Here is a 15,324-nt window from a genome sequence, read left to right as displayed (position 1 = left end):
AAATAGATGGTATGCCTCGGGGTGTGTAGGTAATGAGTCACAGAGTGCTTGTCCAATACATTGCTAGTACCTGTCCTACTAAGAGTGGTAGAAAGTCAAGGTCATTTACATAAAATGGAAATTCTAGGCCTTGTGGCTAATAAGGAGGTGGGTTTGTTTTGTTTCTAAGAATAAAATCACCTTTGAAAAACTAAACTTCTATAATGGGCATAGTTTCAGAAAAGAATAATAAACTTCATGACTGTTGATTCACAGCCTACCTCCTTCCTTCATACACATCATCACATTTGATCCTCACAACAACCCTCTGAAGTAGGCAGGAGAAACAGTTCCTCCATTTTAAAGATGAAGACACTGAAGCTTGGAAAGGTCAAGTGACTTGCTCAAGGTCACACATTTGGAGGCAGAATCAGATTCCAGCCCTGGTCTTTTGAGGCTCCCTCCCACCACCTATGATACCGACCAAAGGTCTGCATGAGTCCTGATGATCATCTCCAACAATGTGGGAGAACTTTCTCTGTGGGTGTATGGGCATACCACCTTTTGTATCCAACACTGTCAGTATGGTTACTGCTTTTGAGTAGAAACAGAATGTAGAGTGAAACATAAAACTGACTAGATTGTCATCAGGTTAGACATTTTCTGTTCTTTTTTAAAATTTAAAAGTGAATGAGACTGATGTCAATTTTCCGGCCTCCATAGTGTACTACAATTACGTTAAGATATAACAGTGGAAAGAAATGGGGTAAAGGGTACACAGGGTCTCCTTGTACCTTTCTCTTCCAACTTCCCATGAATCTCTAAGTATTTCAAAAGAAAAAGAAAAAAAATGAATTAACTTTGAGGACTTCTATGGAAGACAAGAAAAATCATAAAAAACTTTGAAGAAAAGAAGAAAAGGAGATTTTGCGTTTTGAATTTCAGTTTAGGTGAAGGTGGTTTTCCTGTTGGGCCCATTGAATTATTCAGATTTCACACATAACTAAAATGGAAATTCTCAGGCTTTCCAAAATAGGGCCTGAAGTCCAGTATGCCCTGCTATATTCAAGCTTGGATCAGACACACTATTTTTCCCCCCAAATTTTAAAATTGTTGTTAAGGTTGGTATGAAGAACAAGTGTGGAGAGCCATATATGCATAGGATTGGCATACAGGGAACATACATAAATTGAGAAGGAGTTTGGCAAGCAAAGTTGAGATGACTGGCAGAAGTTAACAGAGGTGCACTGAGAGCACATGTTTAATGATCACTGCATCTTACTCATATTAACGAAATATGCAACCGACAATTCGACAAGCTGGGGGGACTAGAAAATGAGAAGCAAAAGCAGTGGTGCCAAAACACAAAGAGACTCTGGGGTGCCTGGCTGGGTCAGTTGGTTAAGCATCCAGCTCTTAGTTTCAGCTCAGGTCGTGATCTCAGTGATGTGAGATGGAGTTCCACGCTCAGCAGGGAGTCTGCTTGAGATTCTCTCTCCCTCTCCTTCTGCCCCTCCTACTTGCACTCTCTCACTCTCAAATAAACAAATCCTTTACACACACACACACACACACTCTAAGTCTAAATTCTTCTCAAGATGGGGCCTCTGTCATGTGACCAATGGGAGACTGGTTCTAGGCTGAAGACTCTTGAGAATGGGTCTCCAAGGTACAGCTCATAATCATGGTTGGGTTGGCTACTGGAGAGGACAGTTGTAAAAGTTGTCCATTGGGGATGAGATTTCTCTCTTAGAAACACTCATCTCATTTCCCCTAATTTATTCAAGATGTCACACTAGAGATGGAAGGAAAAAAATGGGCTTTATACACAATAGAGATATTGTTTGTCTGTGAAAGATTTAGGATGAAATCATACCTTCAGCCTCCTAACCACCACAGATTATTTAAATCCTAGGGGACTGGTAGGAAGCCTTTCTTAGTCAACCTCATGTTTTCTTCTTTTCCTTGTACTTATTTTCCAGTAGTGCTCAGAGACCAATGTTATTAGCCTTTATTAAATTATGAATTGTCTTAAACATTCTCTTCTTATGTCATGTTTGTTCTGGAAACTTTAGGTAAGGATTTTTAATTTCTCCCATTTTATTTGAATTCCTTATGGACTATAGTTAACAAATCAGCTTTAGCTAGGAACATAGTAATTATCAACAAATTCTACCTTTTTATTGAGGAAGCATGTGATAATTAGAAAGCCTAAGTTGGCTTCTTCCTATATTTTATACCTCTATTCCATCTTTCAGGGGATGGAAAAGAACTAAATAGATGGCAATACGGCTTTGTGGAAAGAATATATATTTTGGACCTGGGTTCAATTCTTAACTCTGTTCTGTTCTAGCAGTGTGACCTTGGGCAAATTATTTAACCTGTTTGAACCTCAGTTTCCTCAACTGTTAAATGATTTAGTAATACCTACCTCATCAGATTGTTGTGAAATTTAAATGAGATTACGTTTGTAAAGCGCCCAGCACAGTGCCTGGAGACAAGACACATACATAAATATTATAATACAAAGCAACATGTGGTAAGTGCCATATGAGTGGAATAGATGAGGTATAGAGGAGAGAGGCCAGGAATGATCAGGGAAGCCATGTAGAGGACATACAGATGAGTTGAACCTTGAGAAACGATTAGGATTCCAACAAATGGAAATGAGAAAGGGAGGCCAGCTCAGACAAAAGGAATAGCAGGGAAAAGATATAGAAACAAAAAGGGTAAGGTGAGTGATTCACTTGCAGTAGAATATTGTGGTGCAGGGGGAGTGGGAATTAAGACTCAAAAGGTGGGAGAAAATTCATTGCCTGGCTCCTTGGGGGGAGCCACTTTTTTGAGTAGGGAAATTATACAATCAAAGAGGGATTGGACAACAAGAAACAGCATGAGCGCCCTGAAAACAGAGGGTAAATCCAGAGCGAAAAGCAACTGGAGTAGGCACTTGGTGACAGGAAGGTGGAGAGAATCTAAGGTGACATTGTCATTGCAAAAGGGTAGGGAATGAACACAAGATTCACCTACTTCATGATTTTGCCTAGGGACAGTCCTGCCTCTGAGTACCTTTGGCAAGAGGAGACAAGAGATAGTTTCAGGTCATATGCATTTGGAACATTATGGGTAACAAAACAAGGCATGGGTTAAACAAAATGTTGTTTAAACTTAACCCACTGGCTGAATATTGTACCACAGTACCTAATACTTGGCTGCACCTGGTTTTCATTTCATGTGTAACAGATTGTTGAGTTATAATTCCAATATAGTCTTAATGCAGATTTTGCATTCAATTTCCTTTTGTTTCTTTCCACAAAGGTAAAAAAGAAAATCAATTTTGCTGCCCTGTCTAGCCACCTTTACACTAAGTGAGACCCATGAAATCATCATTATGTAATTACCAAATTTTATGGCATGTTTACAAACTCCAGAGCCGCACAAAAAGTAAAATAACTTGGAACAAAACAAAAATGTCACACCACATACGTAGCAAAGTGATGTTTAATCCTGTCTCTCTCTTTCAAAAGAGCTTATTAGATTCACAAATATTTTCCATTTTTCAAGTTTACATTATTCAAATATTGGAAGCATTTTCCATTTATTTAAAACAAAAGGGAGCGCTTTTGTCATTTTCCAGCAGCAGCTGAGTTTTCACTTAGTATTTCAGCCATAATATAGGGTATTTCTAGTCCCCTCAAACAGAATCTATATTATAAGAGCTAAATATTTCAGAAGAAATTTTAAAATACAGTTTAGTGGAATAATTAAGCTATCTAATTATTTTCAAGAGATATAGGGATTTCACTGAGACACACCTATTTGTCTTAGGAGCTAGATATTTGATTTTCATAAAATTAAAAGATCAATAGGTTAAATGAATAGGTAATAATCATGAAAATGCTGCTTAAAATGTGCTAGGTGGAGAATAGGCACTAATGGTTCAGAAAGATCCCCTGGACTGGAATGCCTGGTTTTATTGGAGGAGCTGAGCATCGTTGACTATAACAAAGCCAAAGAGAAGATAGACTGATAGAATTCATTTTATAATTTTTGAAACTATTTTGATACTGTCATGTAAATGGGGATCAAAGAGTTTGAGGCAATAAACTTTATACAAACAGATGTACACTGTAATTCTTGGGAAATTGAGACATCAATGCTTCAGTGTAACATTTCTCTTTTTTCTAAATTCTGCCTTCATGGATGATGCATCAAAATTGTATGAGTAAAAATGAGTAATCACGAGAATATCCAATTTTCCATAATCAGATTTAGAGCGCCACTTTAGTACATACAGAGTAATTATTATATATTCCAGTAAATATTATATACTGAATTAGCACAAGATGAGTTTGGGAAACCAAGGAATAAAAGGATAATGTAATTTTCTGGATATTATCTTGAAAGAGTTTATTTCCTGCGACCAATTTTAACAATATTTATAACTGTTAATGGGTTATAATTTAAAACTCCATACATAAAATAAGGTGACTTTAGAGGTGATATGGGTACAAGGACTTGAAATTATAACGTGTTATAAATGTTTAGGTCTGTTATAGTAGCAAAGCCTCACTTAACCTTGTTTATATTTATTTCCCAGTATTTCTCTTTAGAAAACATGTCTTTTAATGAAGAAATCCTGATACATAATTATATGTAAGATATGGGGCAAAAATTTAAATTTTAAAAATTAAAAAAAAACTCTTAACTAGAAATAGAACAAAAATTTCAACAATGTTAAATGTCAAAATATTAGAGTGTTATAACTATTAAGTGATTTTTTTCCTTTCACATATTTTTCTTGACTTTCTGAAGCTGTGTGTAAATAGAATTATTCTTACAAAGGGGAAAATCCCTTTAATTTTCATTAAGGAGATATAATTTTCATCATATCTTCTATAAGTTGTTTTTAACTTTTAAAATTCAGGAGGAAAAACAAAAGGCATATGATTTGTAAAAGTGATATAAATGACAGGCCTAATTCAGGGATAAGCTTCAAAATGTCAGGAAGCATTTAGCTCTGCTAGATCAGTAGAGTACAGGAGATAGGGGCTGGAACGGGAATTGCTACAGCCAGAAGGATCAATGTGAGAATGGGAGGAAGGTTAAGAATAAATCCTAAAAATTCAGGGTTAATGACACAGTGATTCTACTGATGGAAGCTAGGAAGGATTCGTAAATCCAAATGGCCAAACTGGCTGAAAAATGGAGGATTTCACAGGTGAAAGCTGGAGTGTAGATACCCAAGATATTCAGAAGAACAAATAAAAACCACCAGAAAACCACAAAATGATCAATACCAAGTAAAGTTTTTGGCCTAAGAAAGGATTTTAAATCTCTTTCCTGTTTAAAAGAAAAAAAAAAAAAAACTAATTCTAGGAAATATGCTCAGGGCAAATTTGCTGAAAGTGGATGAGAGAAAATGGGTAGGGTTTTGCCAGCAATGGCTTTGGTGTCGTCTCGATGACTGAATGGGGTGTTTCCCCAGGCAGATGCAGTCAACCACGGAAAGCAGGTATCTGCTCTCTCCTGCTCAAGGGATGTTGCCCAGGCTATGTGTAACCCCTCGCTCTCCTAAAGAGAAGATGAAGGACCAATGAGACTGTAGATGAGGATTTGCCGAAGCTACCAAAAGATTATGCTACTTGATCATGGGATAAAACAGAAACCTCCTGTTAATTGTTCTGTAAAATATGTCCATAGGTTTATGCAATGGCTCATATTACATTCTCTAAATTTCATAACTTCTAAATCTAAGATATTTATTCCAAATCATATTAGATTACTTTGCATCATTTGACCAGTGATCTTCTTCTTCTTCTTTTTCTTCTTCTTCTTCTTCTTTGTTAACGATTTCATTTATTTATTTGACAGAGAGAGAAATCACAAGTAGGCAGAGAAGCAGGCTGGGGTGGGGGGCGGGGAGCAGGCTCCCTGCCAAGCAGAGAGCCCAATGCAGGGCTTGATCCCAGGTCCCTGAGATCATGACCTGAGCCAAAGGTAAAGGCTTAACCCACTGAGCCACCCAGGCGCCCCTGATTTGCTTCTTCTTTCAACATTCCTTTCTCTTGGATTCCCTGGGAGCCTAGTTTTCTTCTGACCTCAAAGAGCAAATTGTCCTTGATGCTACTTGCACCCTTTGAGGTGCCCGCAGGTACTCAGGCCCTCTTTTCCGCTTCTGCACTGTGATGACATTCACTTTCCAATCCCAACTATTTATTATTTATGTCTCAGTGATTCCTGAATCTTGGTCTCAATCTCAAGTATCTATACTGAATTCCATACATTTATTGTGAAGTTAAATTAGTACATTGAATGTATGGTCAGCAACTTTTTTTTAAAATTATCATTTCTGGTTTGTGTGTTTACTAATAAGCATCATTTTTCAAGTTATCATTTCTGGTTTGTGTGTTTACTAATATCCTTGGGCAGAGATACCCTCTCTTGCCTCTGCTTGCCATTCCCTCCCAATCCATCCACACCATTGTTCTGTGAGGATTGCTCTTGTGATACGGAAAATGTCTCCATCCTCGCTTGGTGAGTGGACATGGGGAAAGGGTTGGGATTGCTGAGAGACCTTCCCAATGCAGAAGGGAAGCCAGTGTACCTGACCCAAATCATGAGTAAGAGCCTGGGAGAAATCAGAGACAGCCAGAACACCTCGAGGCCCCACATACCCAAGTTACTAACTCGGAGTGCAGAGAAGACTGTGAAACGTCATTTTGATATTGCCAGGGGTTTGTCAGAAATCGAGCAAATGAAATGCAGGGGATTTATCACTTTAAAAAGTAGCAAAGACAGGCAGAGAATAGAGAAAATTCACCTCTTTATGTTTGGGGGAAGAACATTAAGGGGAGTCATGCTGTTGTTTATATACTCTGTCATTAGAGCATTTGTCCTTCTTGGCTTTTGCTGAAGCATTCTAGTCAGGCAGAGCATTTCTCCCTTATATGGCAAAAAAGAGGGACAAGACAAAAAGATGCAGACAGAATTAAGGCTGGAAGGCTGAGAAAGCCAATGGCTGCACAAAGAAAAAGTCATCAAAAGGGAAACAGAAGGGAAGGTATGATGTGGCTGGCTGAAGTTCTCAAAGCTCCGGTCTGACTTTGTCATTAAAACCGAAGTTAAATTAAGTCTTGATTGATCATTATGAAAGAGACAAGAGAACATTACCATATTTTATGTAGGCACTTCTGTTTCTATCTCAATCTGAATGACTGAACTTTGTAGCCTTCAAGACGTGTGTGTGCGTGTGTGTGTGTGTGTGTGTGTGTGTTTCACATTTTACCGTCTGTGAAATTGGGGCTTGCATGATGATTGATGGCATTTGAGTTTAGAAACTTTCTCCTCTTTTTAGTGATATTTAGAATAATATTTCATCTTTAATTGATGGTATTATAGAGTCAATGATGTAGTGTATATACTATTAAAACCCCACCATAACACAGTAAGTAAGGTGAAAAATATAAAATGTTGAGGTTGCTACCAGGGTAAGCCTGTGCAACTGAATAGGTGGGAGTTACATGTATCTGACTAACTGATTTATATTCTCCCAGGCCCCAGCTGTAGTTTGATGCTATATGGAGCTTGTAAGCTATGACTTAAATATTGATGGGGATAATTCTGGCTCTCGAGGCAGCCTGGGATTGCCTGGACAGTGCCAACAACTCCAGAAATCTCTCAGTTGGTTGATGCCCCCACTTAGTTGTCATGGAGACTGGTTCAAGGGAATCAGAGAACATGGAGATCAACTATCAGCCTTTCTCCTTATTATTCTTGATATAATCTTCCCATCCTTCAGCACCTGATAAACCCCATGCCCCAGCCTCCTCTCCAAGAATATAAGCATGTTTTCCCATCCTCTTTTTTTGAGAATGGAGACTAGGAAGATGTCTAGAGCTCATCATCAAATGCATCATATCCAGAGTTATACTATTACAGGAATTTACAAGATCTGCTTTTTATTTTTAGTGATCATAGGTTAGAAAATATGGGCCCAGCAGCTTTAAAATAAGAACACTTAACCGAGTAAGAAAGTTTCTATGTTATACTACTGAGCATTCAATTTTTTGTGTCAACCGGGAAGATTTTTTTGAGATTATGAGTATCATTCACCTTGAATCTGCTCTCTAAATTGTCAGTAAAGCACATGAAAGAAATAAGAGTACATTTGGTGGGCTGGCTAACAAATTCACTTGCAGGTGTTGCAATGCATCATAACAGCTCTTTTTAAGACCACATATGGAAAGACTCTTCTTCAGTTCAAGGTTAAAAGAACTATTTGCAGAACCTGGCAATGTTGTTAGATATATCTTAATTTTTTCCAAGGTCCCATTAAAGAAAATAATTGGACAATTAAATGCCAAGCATCATGATATACCCAAAGGAAATTGCAAACTATATAGATGATTTTTCTACCTTCATGGAATATGGTCAAAGATAACGTGAATCTACATCCTTTTACTGCTAAGTTTTAAAATAGTTCTTTAGATATATTATTTTCCTTAAAGTATTTTTTATTTCTAATGGTTCATTGGGGCAATACTTCAACTCCATATCTCTGAAACATAAATTTTCTAATGTTCAGTATTGTAAAATTAAATTATAGTCAATATGGCTCCAAAGCTAATAGAAATGATATATTTCTGGGCCTTGTCAGGTTCTTCTTATACTTAATAAGAAGGATGTTGACTGGTGACTGATGAAAGGGTTTGTGAGCTGGGCGCGCTATTCCAAACAGAACCAATTGAAGGTAAAAGGGACACATGGTAAGCTGCTTCTTGTCTTCCTCACTGATAAGAATCCTCAAAGTGTGTGCTATACAGCAGCATTGGTAACAGCTAGTGACAGCCAATGTTTTCATAAACTCAACAAAATATTCTGTTCAGAGTATTCTTCATACATGATGACGATAGGGATAATCTTTTTTCTCCAGATTTTATGCAACTTTTTTGCTATTACTTTTATAGCCATCTATGTTATGTGCTCTTCAACACAAATATTTATCATATAAATGTGAATCATTTGGATTTCTAAAGTAAAGGGCCAATATAGCTTTCTCCTCCGATGCAGATAGGCAGGTAAATAAGAATTTTTTAAGTGACAATAGAAATAATTCGATGTGTTAGGCTGATGACTAGACTAAGGAAGATATATGAAGCTTTAACTGCGTCAAATGTTTAGTGATCTTTACAGAGTGATTACAAGCAACTAGTCACTCATGGACTCATTCAATTAATGAAAATAGGATAAAAGCTTTTTCTAAATTCCTTAAAATTTCACACTTTTTGGTTGAGTGGAGTAAATCTATTGTCTTTATTGATAAAAATTGACAACTGACTCTAACAAAATTCTCTAAGACCGTTAAATAAAGATAGTTGGCTGCATGCATTAGTACAGTTACTTTTGACACTTACACACATTGCTTTTTACGTCAGTGGAAGAGACATAAACTTAACCAGTAACTGGCTCTCACTTAATAACAATAATCATAAAACAAGATAAAATAGATTCTTGTTATTAGCAGCAATTAGATTCTATAAAGTCAGCATAAACACTGAATTATGAATACAACTCATTGTCTCTAGAGAAAATACAGTATTAGTTTCCTACAAGGCTCTGTTCACAACATTTTCATCAACTAATTAATATACAACCTTGTTTTAGTTGTGATTTTGTCTAAGGACACCTTCTTAAATAAATATTTTTGATTCAGCAACAATGAACTCAAAGCCAACAGCACTGTAAGTCATGCTTAAACAAAGCTTATCTCCATTTTTTTTTCATATTGTCTCCATTAGACACGTCATGGATTTCCTGTACTTAGAAACACTAGACATTACTTCAGCACTACACTTGGGGACCCTTTTAAACAGTGAAATCACCAATGAAAAACACAAACATGCAAAAAATGTGATCCTAAATAAAGCAAGAAAAAAACCCTTATTAAAAGGGTAAGAGTTGACACAATATGGCAGAACATCTCTTGTTCAACTTCATTTGGGACTGTGTGTGCTTGGTGACTCAGACTTTTTTATTTTAAGTTTATTATTTGAATTTCAGTAGAGTTAACACACAGTGTTATATTAGTTTCAGGTATACAATACAGTGATTCAATAATCATATTCTACTCAGTTCTCATCACAGTAACTGTACTCATTAATCCCCAGCTGACACGACCTTTTTAATGCTTTTTACAAATGATCATGAAAACAACATGAGTATTAATTCTGGGTTACAAATAAATTTTAGCAAGTAGGTAAACTTGCAAATATGGAGCCCATGAATAATGGTAGTCAACTGTATTTTTTAAAAAATATTTATTTATTAATTTGATGGGGTGGAGGGAGGGAGAGTTGCAGGGAGGAGGAGAGGGAGAGGGAGAGAGAGCATCTTAAGCAGGCTTCATGCCCAGTGCAGAGACCAACAAGGGGCTCACTTTGATGACCCTGAGATCATGACCTGAGCCAAAACCAAGAGTTGGATGCTCAACTGAACTGAACCATCCAGGAGCCCCTCAACTGTATCTTCTTTCAAATGACAATTTCATGAGTCTGAGTCTTTCAGTAAATGAAAGGCAATTTTATAAATGGGATTAGTACTACTATTTATAGGAATTCTAAAAATTCCTTTCACAAAAGAACTTGGTGATAATACTCTTGAAATAGATTCGAATATGGAAAGTTAACAATTATTGACATTCAGCACTCTGAAGCCATAAAATGTACAAGAAAATTCCTGTTTCCCAACTCTTTGTTAAATCCAGTAGGTCACCAGTTGTGGCATTGGCATGTTTCTTTGTAAGAGATAATTGCTTTGAATGATACTAGAAAGTCCTTATTCATAAGGAATACTTTTTACAGCCACAGAGATATAGAAGCACCTTCTATATCCAAAATTAATTGCCATTATGTGCCAGAATAGGTAGGTTAATAATTCATTTTCCTTCTTTTGAAAAACATCAACTATGTAATTCCACAGTTCTCCATAGTGGCTCAATTTTTTCCTTGGTATCTAGCAATAGTCCATGTTTTCTTTTACTTTTCTTTTTTTCTCCATCTAAGTCCCTCTCACCCTGGCAGCTCTTGGCTTTTATGATTACATGACCTTCAAGAGAAAAGTAGCTAGAAATTTGAACACCACCTAACGTTTCAGTGCTAAATAGTGTTTGGAATGCAGGTGATGATTTGGAATGTGATCTTTTAAAAACCTTAATAAAATGTAGGTCAAAGGGAAAATAAATTAATTTCTACTTGTTTTATAATATATTTTATTAAATAAGTCAAAATACCGTTGGAAAAATGATATTGGTAGCAGATTTCCTTTCAAATGAATGTTGTATCAATTAAAAATAACCCCCATTTGGAAAATAAGTAGACATGGCATGAAATTGGAAACCAAGGACTCAAGCATTTGAGTCATAAGAAACATACAGAAAAACTGGCTTTCAGATTAGAAAGTCCTGAGTTGTGTTGATGATATTATGAGAGTGATAATAATAGCTGATACTGAAGTGATTCTAATTTTCTGGGAGCTGTGCTCAGGGCTTTACCCTCACCACTTCATTTAACCCTCCCAATCACCAAATATGCACTTTTAACCATGAGTGTTGTCACCCAGCTCAAAGGCTGTGGATTTGTGGTTGAAATGCTCCAGTTTTCCCCCTAACCACAAAGGTAGACCGTCTGGTAAAATAGCAAAGAATACCGAGCACATCACAGATGTTGACACACATGAATCCTTAAAATTCAGAAAGAATTATTATTCTCACTAGCTGCATTAGAGAGAAGGACACAGGATTGACTCTATCACACCCAAGCTCCAGCTGCTCCTCTAAATATTATTCTCTCTGTGCCATTCCATACCCAGGGGTATAGGGGCATTTACTGGACAAGTAACGAGGTGGAACTTTTCAACTCTGGGGTGATTTTTCTGGTTTGTAAATGCATGTAAGTCAGTTTCTCAGTTACCTACACTGAAAAGCAAACACATAATCAATCAAACAGTTAATAGTAACAAGACAAGTGTGCACTGAGAGTCTTGTGGCTGCTACTTTTGTTATTTTTATATTTTTATTTTGGTTTTGGTTTTCTTTCACTGTAGTGTAAGGGGATAGAGCTAGTTATAGTCAGTGATTGTACTTCCGTGGTACTAAATTATATTCTACCCAATGTTTAATTGTGTACTTGACAGGCAGAGATCTTTGCCATTTTAGGTTCCAAAAGGATGGGGGAATCTGTCTGTATGTTTATGTCATGTCCACTATGTCCAGTCCTGTGTGTCCTCTCACATAGGGTACACTTAGTAAGTGCGCATCGACTGACTGAATGCTTTTTGTTTAAACTGCTCCTTTTATTTTAAAAATCTATTTCTAACAGAATTCTTCTCTTTAAAAGATAATTTCTGGGGGCGCCTGGGTGGCTCAGTGGGTTAAGCCACTGCCTTCGGCTCAGGTCATGATCTCAGGGTCCTGGGATCGAGTCCCGCATTGGGCTCTCTGCTCAGCAGGGAGCCTGCTTCCCTCTCTCTCTGTCTGCCTCTCTGCCTACTTGTGATCTCTCTCTATCAAATAAATAAATAAAATCTTAAAAAAAAAGATAATTTCTGCAAAAAGGAGTCATATATTGAGAAAGTAAGAAAGCAAATAGGAAACATAAGGAGATAGAGGGGTTCTCATGGTAACAGTACAGTTCTTTTTAAATTTTTATTATTATTTTTTTAAAGATTTTATTTATTTGACAGACAGAGATCACAAGTAGGCAGAGAGGCAGGCAGAGAGAGAGGGGGAAGCACGCTCCCTGCTGAGCAGAGAGCCCAATGCGGCGCTTGATCCCAGGACCCTGGGATCAAGACCTGAGCCGAAGGCAGGGGTTTAAGCCACTGAGCCACCCAGGCGTCCCAACAGTACAGTTCTAATATACATTCAGGGTAAGGGGTCTTCCTTATACCTCATATGCCCTGGGGACACAGCATAAAGTACAAGTCATGGAAGGAGCAAACGCCTTTTGACAAGAGTAGTGGTGATTATGGTAATGGAGACACAGCTGAAATTCAGAATTGTGTACTCATTTTCTTTCAGAAAAATAAAAACAAAAGCAAACATAAAAATGAAGACATGGATCTCAAAGGAAACGTTTTCTTGAGTGGGAATATAGGATGTAACTCTTGTACTAAGGATGGCATCTATCTACTTAGAAATCTAAAAAGGCATCTTTGTCTCAATCATAAATGGATTTAGTCAGAATGAATAGTTACTCCTACTACCTTGAGGCAGTCTGAGGAGGAGGCTGGATGTTTGGAATCAGGTTTATCAACTTTGTCTGCTCTCAGCTATGGACTTCGTCACTGTATGAGAAATCCCATTCTCCCACCTGATCTTTGCAGGCTTTCCTTCACTTACTGGCACTGGAGAGAATGTTTATTAATAGTAGCTGTGAATGGACAAGAGTTATAAAACTTTAAAGCACAGGGGAAATTTTCATCCATCACTGAAAACGAGTTGATTTCAGGTATGAAAATAGACAACATATTATCTGGGTTATAGATAATCTGGGTCATATCAGATCACATAGCTTTAGCTGGCTGTGATAAAACTGATAAACTTAGGGCACCTGGGTGGCTCAGTGGGTTAAAGCCTCTGCCTTCGGCTCAGGTCATGATCCCAGGGTCCTGGGATCAGGCCCCACACTGGGCTCTCTGCTCCGCGGGGAGCCTGCTTTCTCCTCTCTCTCTCTCTCTCTCTGCCTGCCTCTTTGCCTACTTGTGATCTCTGTCTGTCAAATAAATAAATAAAATATTAAAAAAAAACTAATAAAGTTAGCTCAGTAAAATTGGATTTTGTGGGCATCTTAACGAGACCTAACTTAAGGAAATTAAAGTATATTCTTCAGTTTACTCCACCTCTTAAAAGATTTCAAATATATTCAGGCAGAGTCACAGGATTTCACTACAGGATTTCAATGTAAATTGAACACAATTTACATCTGGTTTGTGTGAATGGTACCTACTGGTATTAGGAAATGCATATACTATATCCCTGTACCCAAAGTTAGCACTCAAACAAAAATGCACTCAAACAAAACGTCTTTGAGATATATCATCATGTTTCCTCTAAAACTTGCTCCTCATTCAGGAATAGTATTCCTTAGTATTCCTAGAATGCATCCCCCAAAAAGCTTACTTCATTTTCTCCCCCAGAATAACCTTGTAAACTATTCCTAGGAACCTGAGTGCTGATTGTTAACAATATTATTTTAGCTCCTTTTATTCATCTCCATATCTAGACTGTGAAGACAATCTCATTAAATGTTTCATTTCCACAGTAAAGAAAAGTATCTTCAGAGCATCACATAGAACATATTTGTTATTGCTAATTGTTTTGAAATTGACTCTAGCAGAGAACTGTAAGATAGATAAAAGCAAGAAACACCATTTTATTGCTTTTAGTTTTATAATAAAATCTTGGCATTTCCTCACTAGACATGTGAAGTACTTGACTACTTTGTTGGGTTACTTCTTTTTCCTAATATTTATTTATTTGTTTGTTTGTTTATTTTCTCACAATAGCACATACCCTCCTCAATGTCGATCACCTAGCCACCCCATCTTTCCCCAGCCCCTCCCCAGCAACCTTCAGTTTGTTTCCTGAGGTTAAGAGTCTCTTATGGTTTGTCTCCTTCTCTGGTTTCATCTTGATTCATTTTTCCCTCCCTTCCCCTATGATCCTCTGTCTTGTTTCTCAAGCTACTTCTTGTTTAATTGCCTTGTCTCTTGTTTGTGTCCATAGCCAAAATACTATTTCTTGGAGGTACAATTCCCAAAGCAATTGTTATCAATGACATTTACTGACTCAGGTACTATCGGGAGTGGGAAAATCTATGAAGGCTAGACTAGAGTTTCGAAGCCAGTGAAAAATAGTGTGTTTATGATATTTGCCCTATGTAAGGATAATGTCCTAGCATGAAAACTTGGTGAAATATCACCATCTTCTGGAATTTGACTCTTAGCATTTAGTTATATTTGAAAATTCAGAAGGAAATCTAGAGACTAGTCAAAACAAATGTCAACATAAAGTAATTTCAAGGTTTGAGTAACTCTAATCATTGTAGTAGAAACATCCATCTTTTGATTTAAGCCATTGATCTTTACAACATAATTGAATGCTTTTGATCAGCTGTGCAAATTATTTGGGTACCAAAAAAGCTGGTGGCTTTCTGGTAGTCATTCCAAACCTTCTTTGGAAATATAGGAAGAAGGAACAGGAGTTCTTCATGTTCCTGATATTACGTGTGTGTGTGTATAGTTATATATATTTTTGAAATTATATATCTTTGCTCATTTGCTTGT

At 37.1% G+C, this 15,324-nt stretch overlaps 1 protein-coding gene across 8 annotated transcripts in view; it reads right to left on the bottom strand.

Moving 5' to 3' along the window:
- Positions 1 to 15,324, bottom strand: part of RBMS3 (RNA binding motif single stranded interacting protein 3) — a 582,541-nt gene that overhangs the window by 123,131 nt on the left and 444,086 nt on the right. The window contains exon 7 of one of the 8 annotated variants that reach the window (XM_044252613.1): positions 3,010 to 3,048. The exons of the other annotated variants lie outside the window; for them this stretch is intronic. Coding sequence (XP_044108548.1) covers positions 3,010 to 3,048 — 39 coding nt within the window. The remainder of the gene's footprint in view (positions 1 to 3,009; positions 3,049 to 15,324) is intronic. 8 annotated transcript variants of the gene reach the window in all.

Source organism: Neovison vison, chromosome 6 (assembly GCF_020171115.1).
Source record: "Neovison vison isolate M4711 chromosome 6, ASM_NN_V1, whole genome shotgun sequence".
Classification (NCBI taxonomy): Eukaryota; Metazoa; Chordata; class Mammalia; order Carnivora; family Mustelidae; genus Neogale; species Neogale vison.
This window is presented reverse-complemented; position numbering and strand designations above follow the sequence as displayed.